Source organism: Podarcis cretensis (genome assembly GCF_951804945.1).
Source record: "Podarcis cretensis genome assembly, chromosome: 1".
Classification (NCBI taxonomy): domain Eukaryota; kingdom Metazoa; phylum Chordata; class Lepidosauria; order Squamata; family Lacertidae; genus Podarcis; species Podarcis cretensis.
In genome coordinates this window covers 99,339,473-99,360,144 of record NC_137170.1, presented here as the reverse complement: position 1 = coordinate 99,360,144, position 20,672 = coordinate 99,339,473, and the positions used below count along the sequence as shown (strand labels likewise).

Sequence of the window (20,672 nt, the reverse complement as noted above, 5' to 3'; positions counted from 1 at the left end):
GCTTCCTCAACCTCAGCCCTCCAGATGTTTTTGGCCTACAACTCCCATGATCCCTAGCTAGCAGGACCAGTGGTCAGGGATAATGGGAATTGTAGTCTTAAAACATCTGAAAGGCCAAGGTCGAGGAACCCTTATCTAAAATATACCCACCCCATATTGGTACTTTTCAGTTAGTTGCCCAAACATAAAAAGAAGCCACTGAAAGGCAACTCCCAGGGAACTCAAGTTTTTCTATGTATGGGTATTTGGGGAACAGAGTGTAAAGATACCACAAATTATATTGATGTAGTATTAGAATATAATAATAATTTTATAATTTATACCCCACCCATCTGGTTAAAATCCCCAGTCTTCACACTCATCCTGAAGTTTATAAATGGTCTACAGTATTGCCATAGTTGAGTTTATAGGTCTATATAAAATTAAACTACTGAGGGTAGAGGTGAATCTGTTAAGACCTAAGGCAGAGGTATAAAAGTGCAATTTAAATGCCAGAATTCAAAGTGCAGCATTGACTAATCCCTGCATTCAATGGCTATCATGATAGTCCACTCAACAAATGACAGTAAACTCAATAGTGCATAGCACTACTAATGGGAAACATGACTTGAGGTCCACAAAAACTGGGGCAGCAATTCCACGTATATTTATCGCAGAATAAGCACCATGGATTCAATAGGACTTGCTTCTGAGTAGACATTTATAGATAGGATTGTACCAAGAGTTTTCTTAATGCAACCATATGGAGTATGCTCCTTTCATGGATTTAACGGAAGTACTCAGATTTTCCCATTTCTCATGTGCACCTTTTTACTTTGTGGAGAGTTCCCAATTATTTATCCCATTAATCACTCAAGTTTCCTTCACTTTGCAAAAATAGCCCAAACCACATTTTGTCAATAAATTTGTTCACATCAGATACTACTCCTATAGGTGCATTCTATAATACATTCAATGTATGCTACCAAATATTATTACAATTACTTTCAACTTTTACTCTGCACAATGGTCATCTCCCAGTTATCTTTTTCTCCCTTGTCATGCTGGAGGGCCACTGTGGCATGGATAAACTCCCATGATTTTATTTATTTTGCATCAGCTGAGTTTATCAATTTCATAAGTATGCATTTTTTGAATGAGGGGCATACTGAAACTTGTTTATTAAAATGCGAAATTTTCAAGTTGAGCTTGAATTTGTGTGGCATGCCCTACTAAGAGTGCTTTAGGATACATGTTGGTCTAAATGTGAGAGATAAAGCAGTTTATTTGCAAAAGTGCTGTATCACCTACTGCTGCCCCCAAAAGGTATGTCACAATATCTTAAGCCTGACATAAATGATCTGTAAACTAATTTCAATTACTTACTGAAGAAAAATTGCAAACATCTAAGAAACCAAACCATGGTATTTTCATGGTTATTATTTAAGTCTTAAATTAACTCGAATTAATTCTACACATCTTACTTTAGGCCAGCCCCTTGTGTTGTTTGCGTTTTAAGAGAATTTTATAGTTCTTTGGTACTTCTGCCGTTTATATTTTACAGGCCTTTGTGGCAATTTGACTAGGCTCAAATCTCTTCAGCAGTTTTATCAAAACAGATCTAGAAGACGTGTGCCCCTCCAGATGTTAAGAGTACACCTCCAATCATTATTCGCCATGCTGGCTGAGGTGAGACCAACTATATCTGGAAGGTCATGTTTCTTATCCAAGAATATGGCTATGAAAGGAAACACTCATTCAATCTTCAAATAGCAACATTTGCATTTATAGTAGGAGGACGGACCAATCCTATGGTCATTTGTAGAATACACAGGGTTGATTATAAGTACCTGAACAGAACCTCATTCAACTTATGGATTTCTGCAAAGGTAAGACAAGAGCTGTATGTTTATTAGGATATTTATCTGTCTTGTAACATGTATCCATTACATCCTCATGTAGTAATGGGTAAAAAGCATTCCAAGGCAAAGCTACAGGCTTGTAAGCAAATACTATGAGGCTTTGTAAATAAATTTTATTTAAAGTAAACATTTACTGTTTGTCTTCTTCCTACTGGGAATCACAATTTAAGACATTTTAATCTTGCTTACACCGTATGGCAAAAATTCTTCAGGATTTAATAGCATGGATGAGGTAGCGAATAAAGTCTAAAAAGGCTAAAAAATATGCAACAATGCAGGATCAAGTTTCACAATACAGGGTTTTAAGAAATATTCTTTCAATGTAAAAAGTTACAAGGGTGAAGAAGTTAACAGTTTTGGATGAGGCAGACTGTGAAGGGCTAAGGACTAGATTAAAATCTGAAGATACATTATTCATAGTGTCCATGTTCAAGAAGTGTTTAAAAAAAGACACCCATAATTCAAATAAACGTCTTCAAGTATGTAGTACAAAGTTTTGCATTACTGGCGACTGAATATTACATAGTAATTGATGCACAAGTAGTTACATTATACTGTAACTACAAATTGGATACATGCTCAACAATTATCTAAAACACTTAGCTTAGTGTAGCTAACGGGGTTTAAACTTCAGATTTGCTGCTGAAGTGTTTATAACAAATTAGAGCATAAACTGTGCAAGAACAGATGTTTCCAAATAGTGAATCCCTCTCAGACACGAGGATAACTTAATAAAATCTTTACATTAAATACCCAGTAAGTAACACTTGCTACTGTACTGAATTTATGCTGAGGTAAATTCCATGCACTTAGGGTTAGCTGGTAAAATGGGACATCGGCTTTTAACAAAAACCCATCAACATTCACTACGGTCATCAATTGTTTAAAAAAGGCAGGTGAATGAAAACAGTAATATGACACTTACAGCCATAAAAATGTATACTAGTGGTTTAATTGGCGAGTGATTATTCAGAGCTGAAAAAACCTCCAGTTTTGTTATTACAATCACAAGTACAATTCACGTAGCATACGTGACAGTTCTTTTATTGTCTGAGATAAGGGAAAAGTTGGGATACCAATAATTGTATTTATTGCAAAGATAGTATTCCACCTGTAAAAGAAATATGGCATTTCACTCACATAACACACTTTTTTTTTTAAAGTCAAAACGTGGCTGTCTGTATGAAATGCTAATGGAAAACAGTGATCCCTGTTCACTAATAACTTAAGTTTTTTAAAAAACTTACTAATTTCACTATACGTTTACGTATTTCAGTTCTTAAATCACGTTAATCTATATAACCATTATTAACAGCTCTGTGTCTCTATTACTGCATCAAGCCAAACATTTAAATGCACTTTCACATCAAAAAGATTATATAAACTTTATTTTTGCTTCCCCTTCTGAAAGCTACTGACATTTCAGCAGTCAACTTGGGTTTGTTTTTCTAATTAAAAAAAAAAAAAACTACAAATGGAGGCCTGAGCAGTTTTCACATTGCCTCACTGGAGATACTGTGTTGTGGCTGACCATTTATCCACACTTGGTACATGATCCCCAATGAGTGAAGTGCTCTCAGGAAGTGGCTCCCAATAAGGCCTACAGTTTAACAGGAAGTGCCACTTTTATTTATATTTCTGGTTGACTTTGATACAAGGGGGGAAAGTTATGTATATTTGTCATACTTACAAGCAGCTCCAATCCTGAGTATTTATGGTTTATCTAAACATACAAAAATGTATGTACATTTCTCTCCACTTTTGTTGTAAACATTTGTCAGTATACTTTACATATCCCTTCTTTGAAACATGCAAATCATACATACAGTATAAATACACATTAAAAAAAATACACTCATTCATAAACTAAGCAACAAAAACTGTGGCTGGCATATTCAGTTATAAATAATCAATGTGCGAGGCATTCCATACAGCTAAGAGCAGCCATTCAAACCTACTGGTTCTCATCTGTGTTTGTGGAAAATACTGTGATTTTTGCACCTTCCAAGTCATTTACAGTATTTATAACACTATCGTATGTGGAGATAGGCTCATTTACTATACCTCTTCTTCTCAGAGTGAAGGATAAAGCAGCACTTACATATATTATATATATTTATATATATATATATCTATATAAAGTAGGGCAGCAACTGCTGGGGTTGCGCTTATGAAGGTTTCCATTCTAATATTCTTAAATAAAAAAAGGAGAAAGGGACCAAAGCAACTGGTTACATATTCATTCCTTGGGCACTTAACAGTGAATCCAGCATGTCGAATGTGTCTTTGTAGTCCATATGCTGGCTGTTTGTACTGTACTCGTGACTGGCATCAGGACCGTTCTCCACAGGGTTCTTGTCCAGTTTCACGAGGGTGCTGAGATGTCCGTAGCCCACCTGGTATGCGACAGGGGGAGGAGGGGGTAAGGGAAGGTTAAAAACAGAGTTGAGAGAGGATACATACTGCTTAACAGAGGAAGAACTAGATGAACTACCTGAACTTTTGGAACTTTTGCTCATTTTGGAGTGATGGTTGTGAGAAGCATCATTGATGTACAGCCTCTTTCTTGAAGAGCCGGAACTAGAGGAATTGGCATCACTGCTCAAGCCAACAGGACTCCTCAGAACAGCTGGCGTTAATCCATCACTACTATGTTTAGTGCCACCACTACTACTGCCACCAGTATGGGAATGGGAATGCTTATGACTGCTACCATGATGGCGGTTTATGGAATGTTCCTTGTGCTTTTCCTTGTTAACATGGGGACTAGAGTGCTTGCTTTTCCCACTGCCCTCATCTGATGAGCTATGCCTTTCTGAGGAAGAGACTTTGATTTTCATTTTCAGATCTTCTTTGCTCGAGTTCTTTTCTGTGGGTGGAATGGGTATCCGCAATTTGAGTGACCCGCCTTTTTCTTTTTTGTCAGGCATGTGTTTTTCAGGCTTCTCTGCATTTGTAATGGGAATTTTCATTTTAATAGGGGAAGTTACAGAACTGCTACTTGTTGCTTGGGGTTGAGTGTGCTTTTTGTATTGCTGTTCGGGGCCCATATAGTGTTCTCTTACATCCAGTTCGAGGGTTTCTAGCTTGCGTTTCTCTCTGTATTTATCCAACGACATTTTCTGAGGCATTATTACAGGTGCAGATGTCACCTGCCCATGGTATTTGTTTCCCGGTTTGTGCACAGTAGAATGCTCAGAGAGTTTGTCAGCTCTGTGATGTAATCCTGAATGTAACTGCAATGAAGAGCCTGGTTGAAAGTTTATGTTGAACTGTCCACCAGGCAGTGAAGTATCTGGTTTCTGAGAATACATCTGTTCTGTCCTTGTTTGATCTTGGTGCTGAGGCCACTCTTGATGTGCTGACAGACTGTAAGAAGAACCTGGCATTCCTGTGGCCAGTATTGCCAGATTTTCTTGACTATCTTGAACAGAGATGCTTCCTGAGTTCAGAGGAACTGGGGCAGGAAATGTGGATGCAGATGGTTTTTGGAAAGTTGCATTTGCAGATACACCAGCAACAGCATCTACTAAAATGGAATTCTGAACCAAAGATGAACCAAGAAGGGAGTTATCGGATGCCTGACCATCTCCTTTAGGTTTCCTTGCAGCCTGATTAGCCTACACAAGGATAAAAGTGTAAAATTAGGACATAATCTGAAGTGTAACATCTACAAATACATCTGGCAGTCAGTAGAAGCTACTCAGTTCCAAAACTGAAGAACATGATGCAACTGCAATTAGTTATTTTACTCTGAACCTTGACAAAGAACACTGAGCTCAAAAGCTCAGTGTTTTTGAACATCAGTTGGCTAAATAAATAAAAAAAATTCACTTGGATTAAAATTTCCCTTATGCAAACTTCTGCTGGGGGAGATGATTAACATAAATTCCTCCTTTACTCTGCACATCCTAAACACCTGTTCGGGTTAGAAGACCCTCTAGAACAGTGTGAGGATACAACAAAAGGGAAATTGGCACTTCCCCTCTCCTTTCCTCAAGTGGAAGCCTCATCTCGACTTAAGATGCTACCATTTGTGGTAGGGTAACTCTGGGTCTAGCTTACTACATGTCATTTTCACAACTGTTTTATAGTTGTTATAATAAAAATTTTATTGGTTAAATTACTGGAACATCAAAATTCACGTAGCAAGTGATAGGTTGGATGCTGGCTTTCAACAAAGCTGAAAGCAGATCAGCAGATGCTTACATATAGTATAGATGAAGCAGTTTCTTTACCACAAGAATCTCTTACCCTCCAATTTCGAATCCTCTTTAATCTATTGGGAGTTTTCTCCAGTATCTGAAGAAACTCATGTGTCAGCTCTGTGAATGAAAACAAAATTAAGTGAAACATCTAAATAACTAGCTCAATTCCTATTAGCAACTTTCAGCACTTTTTAATGACTAGACTTAACAAAATTTATATAGAATACCACTTGATTGTAAACCCCACCCGAAGTGGCTATCTATTCAATCAAAAGAACCTTACGTATACCTAAAACTAGTTTTCTAAGTCACTGCTTAAGATACTTTTTTTGGGGGGAGGGGGGATTTAAAAAGTAATGGGGGGAATACAATATATTTTAATGCCACTCCTCAGTATAAACCTCCAGCGTGATCCACCCTGGTAAATACACACCCACACCCAAAACAGTAAATGTAGCATTATTTTTAAAAGTCAGCATTTTTAAAAAAGTGTTAACATTCAGCATGGATGAAGCTATAATAAAAGAAACTTTCATTACATACTGAAATGGTAAAAACCTAGTCTGCAGGTAACTGCTGGATAAGTGCCTTTTTAGCCATCATGGTAAAGGTTAACAGGAATGTCACAAACAAAATAACTAGAAACACAAATTTAAATAAAAGAATAAAGGAAAACAGATTTTACTTACCATCAAGTAATTCTAAAGTAACAGAAGGATCTACATATTCCCACCAATGCTTTCCATCAGTTGATACCGGAATCTCCCAGTTGGACCACTTGCAAGCCAAATGTATGCAGACACATGCTATCACAGTTGGTTTGTATTGAAGACAAAATGTAGTAAGGTGCAGACTGTAGTTGGAAATGTTTCACAATGGAAGAACAAACGTCAAACATGGAAAAGAACAAAAAACAAGAAGAGAGCACTTATCACCACAGTATTCAAGGTATATATTATTAAGCTATAAATGTTTGGTTTTTTTTAATGTACAACTTTGGGACTTTATATTAAAAAACAAAGCATACTGGTATTCATACACAATAATTTAGATCTGTTTCTGCTGATAAAATGGAAGAACTACTACAGTATTCTGTTCTTCCAGCAGTACAGGAACTTAATACACAAGGAAATAAAAATATTAGCATTCATAAATATCAATATTTATGCAAAAATATACTCCTTCAAATTTTATGGCATTGTAATGTATGTTTCATTTTGAAAGTTAGTGAAGTAACGTGTAAAGCAACATGTAGGGGGAAAATGAAATCCCTGCCAGTCCAGCCTGCAACATAGTTGGCATTAGTCAAGTCAACCAAGTCATGATCAAGTAAAAACTTCTAGCTGGAAGCAACACAACTGTGGAAATTCCATGTTCTAGCATTGATTTGAAATTTGAGCTAATGGAAAGATATTCATTCTAACAAGTGTGTCCGCCCTAGCAAGTACTTATTAAACAAATATTTGATTATGTGCATATTTACACTAACTATGTCCTAGATCCAGAGATTTAAGCAGAAAAACAATTCCATTTAATCAAGGCAGCCCCACCCAATTCCTCTCATTTCCTTGTCTACTGCAACCTTCAGTGGCCTATCCCAAGCTGTTTCATAGGGTCCACTGTGCCTTAGGATTGGCTTGAGGTGGTGGTGGTGGGGTGGATCCTGGAAAGCCCTGCTGCATGAGCAGAGTTCCACTTTTATTTTCTCTGGATCCAACACAATGAGCTTAAAATCACATGCTCCTTTCTTTTCTCCACACCATAATCAGTTCATAATTAATCATTCAAACTGCAAGCCAGAATAACATAGGCATTTAGTTCCTCTTTCATCTCCTCAAACCCTCTTAACAATATCACTTTGAGGGGAGATCATTATTTCCTGTATCCTTGCCACACAATGGATCTCTTCCCAGGTCTTCAGATTTTTGCTTACTTATTTTCAAAATTCATCATTTCCCCCTTCTAAACCCTCATTTATATTCTCCATTACCCTGTTTACTTTACTGTAGGCTTCTGCTCACTCTTTTTATTTCATTCAATCAAACCAATGTCTGAGTTATATCCCTAATGTCTCTCTAATGTCCTAATGTTCTCTCCATTTAAGTTTAACTCTTAGATATTATTTATAAAGTCGTCTTCTTTCACCATTCCATTTCATATCCGCTTCACATAAGTTAAACCTGTTATCCTCTCTTTTGCCTCTGGCTTTCATGCTCTCTCCAAGGCTGGAACTGTGCATCAGAATACAAATTAACCTATCTCCTTTTTGCAAAGTCTACTTTTTTCTATAAAATTAATGACTAGGCTGGTAAACATACTGATAAAACCCCTATCACACAGCCAGGAGAAATAATAAATCAGGATATAGTGTCACTTCCCCCAATTCCTGACTGGTCTTTATCTATGAACCATGAAATGTGAATAAAAATCTTTTAATAACAAAATAAGACAACTCCAAACCAGTGGTCATGACTCAAGCTTATTTTAAATCAGTTAACAAGACAGGGATTGGGGAAATAACAACTAAACACTGTTTACTCCTCCTCCCAACCATGCAGTAGTTGAGAGGAGCAGTCAAGACCAAGGCTTTGCTTAGGCCAGCAGATATTTTTTTAAAACCACAATTTTTCCATGCGAATGTCATCTGGGCACTTTCCTGAACACTTGAAATTTATTTACATCTCTCTTCCAACTATCCATTTTACTGAAAACTGAAAACCTACTGGCCAGAGGTCATTTCTGACCAATTAATAGTAGAGCTTTTTTTCCACACAAATATGTTAAAGAACTAGCCAGCTTCTGCACTGCTAAATGTCTTATAGGCTAGTTCTAATGTAGCTGTAACAAAAGCTTTTTTTTTTTTACTACAGCTGTTATTTGATTTCTTTTTAGAAAAAACAATGCTATTTTATTTTCATTAAGAAAAAAATGCCATTAACTACAAGGGTAAACTAGAAACAGCTTTGTACTTACCAAGATGCTCGGATTTCTAGGTTAAGTTTATCTCTCTGTAATCTTTAGCTGCTATTCAGGCTACCATTTTTAGACTTATGCACTCACAATCGAGAAAAAGTCACCAGAAAGCACCACTACACTTCACATCGTGCATTTAACCCCTTTGTGCCATTAGGCCCTTGTACAATACACCGCACTGCAGACAGGAAGGTACCACCACAGTAGATGGCCCAGTCGCCTGTTGCAACAAGGGTTCGACACAGGTAGGGGACCCTGCAGTAAAGGAAGCTATAGTGTGCTACAACAGTGCAACAAAGAGGTTCAGGATAACAACCTGTTGGTAGCCATGAAATAGGATGTCTGTGCCAAATCCTTGCTTGCTGTAAGAAAAAAAGAAACAATGAAATTAGATACCAGTATAGTTAATTCCCCAAACTAAAATACTTTCTATGTGAAGATAATACAAGCGGCCCACTTGCAAATGAACACAATGCAAGCCATTGCCAAGGCAAAGTTTGTGTTTACTCAGCTACTCTTCAAACTAACTCTGCTACAAGGTTTTTTGAAACATGAATTTATTTATTTAATCAAAGCAACACAACAAGCTAGCTAGCACTTCAAACTAATTCAACTAATATGTTTTGAGGTAATTCAAATTGTCTTCATAGCCTGAGCCTTACAACTCAACTACTAATAGGTTTGCTCTAAGTAAATCATAGATGTCCTCCATCTTGCCAATAAAAATGAAGCTGGAGGTCAGCAAAAAACATCTGATTCTCTATAGTTTTCAGTGGTCACCACCAGTTTTTCACCCTGCCATCACCATTACTCTAGCAAAAGGAGGTGGCCCTCAGTGTCAGCCAACCTAGAAACTCAGCGTAACATTATGTTGATGATGTACAGATTTTTCCATCTTTGCTTTAGCACTGCTGACCCTTTAAGGAAGACAGCTCACAACAGCACCTGTCCACTAGACAGGTGGGCATGGTTTGGGGAAAACGGCTTACAGGCCAAACTGGATGCTCTGGCAGACCAAGACTGGCCCACAGGCTGGAGGCTCCCCACTTATATTGTAGGATGTCATTACAGTGGTACCTCGGTTTAAGAACAATTTGGTTTACAAACTCTGCAAAACTGAAAATAGTGTCTTGGTTTGAGAACTCTACCTCGGTCTAAGAAGGGAATCCAAATACTGGAAGGGCACTGGCGGTGGGAGTCCTCATTAGGGAAAGCGCGCCTCGGTTTAAGAACGGTTCTGGTTTAAGAACGGACTTGCAGAATGGATTAAGTTCGTAAACCGAGGTACCACTGTAGTTCTTTTAATTTGTCAAATATTGATGTCACAACATTAAAAGAAGATTTCTGATCATGTATTCTCCAATCCTGCCCCTTTGAAAGGTGGTGGCAGTGTTGGGATAAAGAACTGTTTCTTCAAAATTCACAAGGTAAAAAGAGACTAAACTGCGCTTTCTCAAACAACTGTCTTCTTCACCTGCACTTTTTCAGATGATGAACTTTTAAAAATAATGTATGTGAAAGTAGGGAAGCAGATAAAGACCTTCTTATAGGCTATCAATGTTTGTAAGATGGTGACCAGCAAATTCGAATAAACTGATGGATCAGAAAGACTGAGGAAACAGATGCAAAAGCCATTATATATAATGCTGTCTTGCTAAATTCTTCTAATTTAAAATAATAGTCACCTAAAAAAACAACCACCTTTTAAGGTATTACCATAGCATCTTAATTCTAGCCATTCGTTTTCAGGCAAGTACAACTTAAAAAAGAAAAAGAAAGGAGTCGGCAGCCTGGGAGTCCTTGGCTTAATTTCATGGAGCTAGAAAGGAGGACAAAATGTGGGGAGTGGGGGGTACGGCTGAAAGAAAAATGAGTGCCTCCTCCCACTTCTGGTACTAGGTCCATACATTTTTTACCCCAACGCTACCTACCATAGACTACTCAGAAGGAATATAGCCCCAGACAGAAAAAGGTTGCCCACAACTGTTTAAAATTCAGGGAACCTTGGCTCAGTTCTCACTATGACTGTGACACATCATTTAATCCATATGTGGTCCAGAAATTAGGCAGGTCTACCTCATTAAAAAGAAAGAATAAAAATAAATATATTACAATTGAATAAGATGGGAGGCCTAGGAGAAAAGTATTTGCAGATCTAGAAAGGGAAAAGAGAGTCAGAACAGTTAATGCTGTGAAAACTGACCAATGCTTCAAAAGCAACTATGTATTGCAAGTACTTAATAATTTCCATCTATGGCCTGTTATCTGCCTTGCTTTGCAAAAAGAAAAATCCTTTATCCCCAATTCCATTGATTGTATATGGATGTCTACCTTATTCTCTGATCATCTTACAGCAAAATCACCCGTATCAGCAATATCTACAAAATATGTACCTGGAGGGCCAATTTTTACTTTAAAAACACACCACACAACTTATAATCTACATATCCTTTATAGATCCAGGTAAAAACAAAACCTAGTAGTGATTTACTCACAGCAGAAGTAATATTCCAGAAACAGTTTTAGTAAGTCACACCACCTTCCTACAGAGATGTAGGGAAAGAATCAGTTAAATTGTTACTGACCTCTCACTAACTGCGTACATTTCACAACATCTGTGTGTGGATGCTCAATGGTAATCTCAAAACCTGAAAAATTAAATGTGTTATTTCACAAACTTACATTATATATGTCCATAAATTTAAAAGTACCTGGGGTCATGTTTCTTTCAAGTGCGTAATAATCTCATAATGGACTACTAAATTAAGTTTAGGGTACTTGCATTGAATGTTTTTTTTAAAAAAATGCAAGCATTTATACTGCTTAGTTAGTGTACATTTATTGCAGTAAGTGTGGTTATACTAGATTAACTCTGAAAGGACAGGCTATAAACATGGTGAAAAGACAAGAATAAAATGGCTTCTATGACCAGATTTCTCCTAATATGTATGTTGTGTGTCCATCAATCAAATATGCAAGTATTCTATCACTGGAACTACACTATAATGTGAAGATATTACTGGCTATACAGTTGCTTTAAGAATATCATATATACATTTAATATACTTACCTAAAGTTTGAAGCATTATTGTTTCAAGTATAACCAGCTCTTGGGCCTGCTGAAGGTATGCCTAATAATAAAGAAAAATGCTGAAGCATCAATACAGCAACTTTAACAAGTTAATAATACCAAAGTATATACCAAATAAACTGATTGGCTATCAACACTTATTTTGGGGTACACATCACAGTCACCAAGACAGCAAGAAACTATTTTCTCTCATGCTTTTGTTTCTTTCATGATGTCTTAAAACACACAGTTCTGATTAGTCTCATCACAACAGTTGTCTCTAGTATGCATAGCAATATTGGGGATGTTCAGATATTTATTTCCCTTTCTTACCTCTAAGCATCGTGAGATCATAAATGGCTCCTGGGTTCAAACCCTCTTCTCAACATTTCTATAATCCCCTCAACTGTATGAAAAGGCAATGCTTGAACAGAGTACCGTATTTTTCGTCCCATAGGACGCTCCGTCCCATAGGACGCACCTACTATTTTTTATTTTTTTTGGGGGGGGGAAATAAAGGAAAAAATTTTTTACTTTATTTCCCCCCCAAAACCAGGTCGGGGAACAGTGGGATGGCGGCACTGCGCCTCCCTGCTGTCCCCCGAGCTTGTGGGGCTGGCCGATGTCTGTCCGGCGCGCGGGGCGCTCTGCTTCAGGGCGCCACGCGCACCGGGCGGCAGGCTGCTATCCGCAGGGTGGGGAGCCCTGCAGGGAACTCCTGCAGGGCTCCCCACGCTGCGGATGTCTGTCCAGCGCGCGGGGCGATCTGCTTCAGAGCGCCCCACCTGCCGGGCGGCAGGCTGCTATCCGCAGGGTGGGGAGCCTTGCGGGGAACTCCTGCAGGGCTACCCATGCTGCGGACTTCTGTCCGGCGCGCGGGGTGCTCTGCTTCAGGGCGAGCCGCCCGCCGGGCGGCAGGCTGCGTACACCTGCGCGAAGCACGGGGCGTCCTCCGGAGGGCGCCCCGTGCTCCGCACTGCCGCCTGCAAGCCGTGCGCGCCGGGGGAAGTTCCCCCTGGCACGCAAGGCTTGCGGATAGCTGCCTGAAGCCCGGGGAGCAAGAGGGGTCGGTGCGCACCGACCCCTCTCGCTCTCCAGGCTTCAGCGAAAGCCTACATTCGCCCCATAGGACGCACACACATTTCCCCTTCATTTTTGGAGGGGAAAAAGTGCGTCCTATAGGGCGAAAAATACAGTATGTTGTTTGTATATGTCCCTAATCTGCAAAGTGCTTAAATACGGTAAATGCACAACACCCAGTTTAAGTTTTGAAAGGAGCTCAATACAGGAAGGAAGGAGGCACATTGAGACTCCTGCTCTCATTGCATGTAGAGGTGAGATGGAGAACATAATGTCTGAATAGCTTAATATTTTATGAGAAGAGATGGTCATCGGAAGTAGAAAAAATGTGTAATATGGCAAAATCTGCCAATAAAGCAAAAAACAAGCATTTTTCCCCAGTTGGAAGAAACATTTTTTTCTGAATTAAAAAAGTTATTTTGATTTCAACTATTAGGACAGGCTGCATTTAATATCATTTAATATTAAGTAGAAATGTATTATCTGTGAATTCAAATATGCAATGGGAAGGAACAACGCAGCTTACAATTCTGCCAAGACTAAAGGAAAAAGCTGGCAGTCATTTAAAGTGTCAGTTATGCTTTATGAAGACTAATGTGTACGTACATCACTCTTTGTGTCCAGCTCTTGATGATGAAGGCAAGCATGTGCTACTTTGATAACATGTTCGAGTTTTCGTGGCTGTTCTTCCACTTTTGCAGCCAAAAATAATGCAGTAGGAGATATAATCTGTCAGACAAAAAATGCTTCAGTCAGAACAATGTTGCAACACATCTCCCATAAGATTAGTTACCTCTAACAAATGGGTAAATCTTAAAACAAGTGTGATAAAGCCTTGTGGAAGTTGAAAATTACTCTACATTCTGCCATCTAGAAATATTAGAATGTAGCACTTTTCCTGAAATAGCCTTTATAGAATCAATGAAAGCACAATACTTACTGAAAGTTTTAAATATCCTATGCAGCAAAGATTGCCAATATGTATTTATCTTCATTTCTACTGTTTCAATGCAACAGGTGAGAGGATGCAACTGCTTCAAGTCTTGCAGCCAACTGTTATTTGAACCCAAGTTTGAGGTATGACTATTTTTGTCACTTAGACATGGTGTTGATTGCTCAACCCATTCTCTAATTATGTTAGTCCTCCCCTCAAAGGTATGCTATGATTTAAACCAAGGCAACCAGTACAACTGTGGATGATCTATATATCAAAAAGATAAGGAGCATGACCCTGCCAATTCTCATGTACTCCCTAGTACAGGAGAGCTTTCAATCATTCTAGATCACTGTTGTGGGCAAGGAGATAGTACCAAGGTAGGGTGTGATTCAGCTCCTACTGAACAAGAAGGCTCCAAATGATGGTACACAAAACTCCTGGACTGCCTCAGGTGAGTTATCTTGTGGAGTTCCACAGGGTTCTATCTTATCTTTTAATATCTATAATAAATCATTAGATGAGTTCACCATGGGTTTGGGGGCATGGAGTCATTAGTTTGCTAATGGCACTCAGCTCTGTTTTCCCATACTGTTTGCATCAGGCATGCCAATGATGTTCTTGCTTGGTTGCTTAGGCTCAGTGAGGGCCTAGATGGGTGTGAGCAACCCAGATAAGTATCACATATTGACACTGGGCAGTTTTATTGATCAGGGCTTAGGAACAATTCCAAAATTTAAGGAAGTCACACTCAAGAATTTGTCTTCACCCAACACTGCTTTTGAATGTCCACATGGAGCTGTGGCTAGGAATGTAGCACATCAGTTTTGGCTGATATGCCAGCTCTACACATTGAGACTAAGCATCTGTCACTGTCACACAGAACATGGCAACTTATCTCAACTACTATAATGCCCTTTGAAGTGTGGCTGCCACTGGGCACTGAACAGAAACCTCAGATTGCCTAGGGTGCAGCACCCCAAAATGGTCAGTCACTGGGAGTTGGTGATATCATTTACTCATGAATTCCAGTGTTGGTTTGTGTCCAGGCCTACATTTGCCAACTTAGTGCCAGCTAGGTGTTTGAACATCAATCCCACCCACCCCCAGCATAGATGATGGGAATTGTTGTCCAAGCACATCTTAAGGGCACCAGGTTGTTTGAAAATATGGAAAGTACAGTTCTTGACATTTGAACCTGAGTCAAGACTGCTTTCGAAAGCACCTTCTCAAAAATACTGCCCCCTCCCTGCAAGGAGTCAAAATCAGCAGAAGAGATGTTGCCCTTGGTGCTGTCATCATATGAAGTGAACATATCTAACCTCAAACAAGCATATTTTTGGTGATGGTATCTGAACTGTACAATTCCCTCCCTTAAAGTGTCCCACCAGATGCTTTCCAGAATTTGTGAATGTATGATATATACAAAGTTTTCTGTTTCCCTTTCCCCCAAGTAGTGCTCTAAGCCAGTGTTTCCCAACCTTGGGTCTCCAGCTGTTTTTGGGCTACAACTCCTACCATCCCTTGCTAGCAAGACCAATGGTCAGGGATGATGGGAATTGTAGTCCAACAGCAGCTGGAGACCCAAGGTTGGGAAACACTGCTCTAAGCAACTGATTTGTCCATACTTGGATCCTAAAGTTATTTAGCTTTGAAGCAATTAGAATTCTGCCACCAATGTTTACAGTTTCTCCAAGATATTAAAGCATGGCAGCCCACTAAAGTTCCTTGCAAAACAGTAATATCTTCTGCCCATTTACTGCATTTTCTCTTTTGTCCTAAAAAAAAGCCTTTTATAACAAAATTTAGCCACAAGTAGTATCATGTCCAAACGCTTTTAAAGAATATCTAACACTAATTAATCCTTATGGGATACACTGTTTACATTACAGCTATTTATCAGAATAATCATAGAATCTATTCAGTAGCAGTGAAAAATAGGAAAAAAACAGTATTAGAATCACAGGTTCCTACTGTGTTTGTACGATTTCAACTAAACAGTCTATGTTTCTTAAAGCAAAATTTAAGTCCTCTTAATATGGCTAACACACACTATCAGCAAGAGAGAAGGATGCTACCTATAACCATCAAGCTTCATCTGCAACATCTAGCCTGTGTGAGCATCTGTCTCCAAACCATGACCATTTCTGGCTATTACAGAAGACAGAAGTACTTTGTCTAGGTGTCCTGAAGTTTCTAAGCTACATAAGCTGCCAACAAGCTGACTAAACAAAACCTATGATTGCTGGAATAACAAAGCAAGAATAATACCAGAAACTAGACTCTTGGTCAGAGCACCATATTCAGCACCTTGGCTGCAAGCAACGGGGGAGCTTGCTTGTAGAAATGACAAACCACATTTACAACCAGGGTTTTCTTTCTACCCTGGCAATATCAATAGCTTGTCTATGCAAGTACAGTCGTACCTTGGCTCCTGAACGCCTTGGTACTCATACATATTGGCTCCCAAACGCCAAAAACCCGGAGGTGTTCCAGTTTTCAAACCTTTTTCGGAAGCCGAATGTCCAACATGGCTTCCACTTGAATGCAGGAAGCTCCTGCAGCCAATCGGAAGCCGCACCTTGGTTTTCAAACCATTTCAGGAGTTGAACGGACTTCCGGAACGGATTAAGCTCAAGAACCAAGGTATGACTGTATGGCCACAATAACTACAACAAAACTGCAGCTATGCACACAACTGCTTCATGTGTATGCACTACTTTGGATCCATGTTCAACACTACAGCATTTTTATTTCTTATATCCCAGTTTCAAAAATACTGCATTTTATCACTCATTACAAAAATGTAAGAATTCATTACCCACTCCAAACGATACAAAATTAGATAAGGGGCACTTACTTACAATAAACTCCCACTGTGTTTATGCTAATTACATTTGTAAAGAAATTTCATTACTGAACTTTTTAGAAATACCTTTAAGGCTCTTGTTAGTTTCTGGAGGACATGAGAGACTGCAGCTTACAAGGCACATTGGCACAGGTCTATCAGGTTCCAATTTCATTATGAACCACAAACTCCAGTCCAGTTTATAAGCAGCTGGTGTTGTATCCAACATTCTGTAAGCAGAACTCTGTATATGTATAGCCAGACTTCCCCTTCCTCTCCTCCCCCGACACCCACAAAAATCTTCTATGGAGAGTCTTCTCAAACTTCTGGAGATTTTCCGGGGGGGGGGGCGCCCAGGGAAAAGTTTCACCTCACAAGTGGACATGTCTTGTATTAAAGGGACAGGAATACTGGACACTGCCCATGGCTTCCAAGTACTGCTATTATGCATCCTTCACTGGCATTAATGCCCCCCAAATGAACTGATTGGAGCATGAATTATCCAAACTCTCTTAACTCACAGATCTGTGAAAGAATCTCCCTAACCATGGCCATCCACTCATTGGAGAGTCTAAGCAAGACACACACTCACCTAAATCAAAATCAGCACAGCATTTTTAGTTCATGAAGAGATACTAATAGTAAACAAGATTTTATAAATGAGATTCTCTTACCATAGGTGACTACTTACAAGCAGAAATAACAGACTGAGACTAACTAATTTCAAAGAAATTTTTAAATAAATGCTACATATCCCACAAATAGCACTGTTCTTACAAAGGCTTAGATGTATAAAAGCTAAAAAAAAAAGGCTTAGATGTACTTACATTTCTATTAAATTTTGTGAAGGAATGATGCATATAAAACCTGTGCATGTAAACAATTGCGGTATTAATTGTAAGTTGAGATCTAAAAAGAGAGTTAAGGAAGATTTGTTTAAGTACCCAAATTAGAATTCTCTCTCCAAGTGCTTAAATTGAACCATAAGACACAATATGTAAAAGACAAGACTAATTTATTTTCATTTCATTCAGCTATAACTTTAAAATATCTGTTAAATTAACAGGGGAACACACTTTATAACCCAAACTTCAATAGGCTGTATCTAGTCCAGGGCTCACAGATAAAGAATTGTGCCCCCATCCCCCAAAGAGTAAAACCACTCGCAAGAAAGGCTGGAATGTAGGGCAAGAAGCTTCATTGGGAGTGGTGAATTCAGAAAATCAGGAATGGTGTGTTTGAAATCACACTGCATTGGCTGTAACTTATTCATATTTTTAAATTAATACTAATTTTTTTTTTTTTTTAGGGACGCAGGTGGCACTGTGGGTTAAAGCCTCAGCGCCTAGGGCTTGCCGATCGAAAGGTCAGCGGTTCGAATCCCTGCGGCGGGGTGCGCTCCCGCTGCTCGGTCCCAGCGCCTGCCAACCTAGCAGTTCGAAAGCACCTCCGGGTGCAAGTAGATAAATAGGGACCGCTTACCAGCGGGAAGGTAAACGGCGTTTCCGTGTGCGGCTCTGGCTCGCCAGAGCAGCGATGTCACGCTGGCCACGTGACCCGGAAGTGTCTCCGGACAGCGCTGGCCCCTGGCCTCTTAAGTGAGATGGGCGCACAACCCCAGAGTCTGTCAAGACTGGCCCGTACGGGCAGGGGTACCTTTACCTAATTTTTTTTTTACTTGTACACAGCCATTCTGGGTGGTTGGTACGCTGTCATTGTTGATATTTTTCAAAGATGTATACTAAAGCTTTCAAGATTTTCAGATTATTCCACATTTTAGTCTACATTATGTTTGTTGGGAAAAGCCACACAAAGTTTGTTGTTTTAGAAATGATTAACTTTCTGCAAGTATTCCTAGTGTAGGAAACTGTAAATAAGTCTTCACTGTAAATCTAGAAAAGCTGTTGCTAATCAAGGCATCCAGTCACATATTCACAAGTTTAGACAATGTTTATTTGTCAAACAAGAACACACAGTGGGTTCACAAAGTTATCTACACAGGACTTACAGGAAATTTGTGATGGGTGATTAAACTTTACTGTAATAAGTTTGTTGCAGTCTGTGAAAGTGGGTTTGAGGATAAAGTTGGCCTACTACAGTAGTTAATATACCCAATGGGGGGAAATGTTTGTTCAACCTATTATAGCAGATTATCCTTGCTAAAAATAATAATTAAAACATCTGTGATTATGTCTAAATTCTGCAGAGAAAGTAAGTTTTTAGAATAAGCCTGTCATCATTCCTGATTTCAGACAACTGAAGGCGTTGTATAGAACACCCAATACATTCTACAGTGCCTAACTTTTCTTTTGAGATAATGAACTATTTGCAGTACTTTGACCATTTTTTATTTTATTTCAGAACAAGAATGGGGGGGGAGCATTTGCTAGGCTGCGGAAAGGCTGCCCTGTGTGATCTCCTCAATCCACATGCTAGGAGAAGCATCAAATCTCCTCCACTTGAATGTGTGTAGGGAGGGGCAGGCTTCTGTTCCTTTTCATACCTATCTCAATTATTCTCAATTTACAAAAAAAAAAAAAAACCACAGCCAACCCACATAGCTTAAACTAACAACTTGCTATCTAAACCTGAGATTAAGAAGACGAAACCCTATCACGTATGCACAAAGCCATTACTGAACAGTTTAGCTGAAACAAGACGGCTGCACTTCAAAAGGCCCCCTTTTGAGACGCTAGCCCATAGTTTCTCTGCGCCAAGAGGCGACAACTACAAAAAAAAGCCTCATTTTCAGCCCCGCACAGAACTCACAAGCCACACAAACACACACGAGGCAGTACAGGTCACCCCGTGCCAGCAGGATCTGGGGCCTGCAAGGCCATCGCGCCGAGCCGTTAACGCAGCCGCCGAACAAAACCCTCCTTCCCTCCCCGACTCCCGGGGGATCCTGTGGCGCCTCCCTCCCACCCACCCCCTCAGCCGGAGAAGAAGGGAAAGGCGAGCCAGGAGGAGGAGGAGGAGGAGCCAGATCAGGCGAGGCCTCCTCGGCTCTCCAAAGGGGCCGCCTGCCTGGAGGAAAAACTCGGGCTGGGGGTGGGGAGCAGCCGGAGAGGGTCTTTCTCGTCCCTTTAGGCCCGCGACCACCCCTCCCCGTCCCTCTGCCCGCCGCCTTCGCCCCAGAAGGATACACGTTGAGGCGCTGGCCCATGTCCTGGATGAGGTTGGCTGCCTGCTGCCGGTACGAGAGCTCCTTGTCGGCCTCGACGCCGCAGCGGCGAGACGGCGTGTTCTCCAGCTGCTCCCGGCTGAAGAACCAGCGAGGGGTTCCCGGGCCGCCGCCTCCGCCGCCGCCGCCGCTTCCTCCGCCAGCCCCGCGCGACGCTGAACTCGCGCCAGGTCCGGAACCCGCCACAGCCGCCGCCATGACACAACCACTTCCTCCTCCTCCCGCAGCGGCAACCGGCACGCCCGACTCCGCCTCCTCCTCCGTCGCGGCCTCTCTCGCGAGAACTCAGAATCGCGCGAGGAAGAGCCACGGGGCTTCCGCTCCTCTCCGGCTTTATGTATGCATACATATATAAACAACAACACCCCGAAACCATAGAGTTGTCCATAGACTCTGAATGAGCCGCAGAGTCGGCAAGGGCGCGCGTTACTCTTTGGCTGTTCTCTCTCTATGATATGGTGCAGCTCGTCGTCA

At 40.3% G+C, this 20,672-nt stretch overlaps 1 protein-coding gene across 3 annotated transcripts; it reads right to left on the bottom strand.

Moving 5' to 3' along the window:
• Positions 1–1,857: 1,857 nt before the first annotated feature.
• Positions 1,858–20,450, bottom strand: CCNT2 (cyclin T2). Of its 3 annotated transcripts, XM_079993594.1 has the most exons (10): positions 20,161–20,437; positions 17,842–17,923; positions 13,839–13,961; positions 12,153–12,213; positions 11,668–11,730; positions 9,399–9,444; positions 6,799–6,962; positions 6,156–6,226; positions 4,396–5,521; positions 1,858–4,297 (listed from the first exon to the last, which is right to left on the bottom strand). In XM_079993594.1, exons 1-10 carry the CDS (start codon positions 20,394–20,396, stop codon positions 4,233–4,235), a joined length of 2,037 nt encoding a protein of 678 aa, XP_079849720.1. In that variant the 5' UTR covers positions 20,397–20,437; the 3' UTR covers positions 1,858–4,232. The 3 variants fall into 3 exon arrangements, 2 of the variants coding, with proteins under 2 accessions (XP_079849720.1, XP_079849719.1); XM_079993593.1 differs by having other exon boundaries at positions 1,858–5,521; positions 20,161–20,438; XR_013843106.1 differs by lacking the exons at positions 1,858–4,297; positions 4,396–5,521; positions 6,156–6,226 and having other exon boundaries at positions 6,823–6,962; positions 9,083–9,444; positions 20,161–20,450.
• Positions 20,451–20,672: the final 222 nt, after the last annotated feature.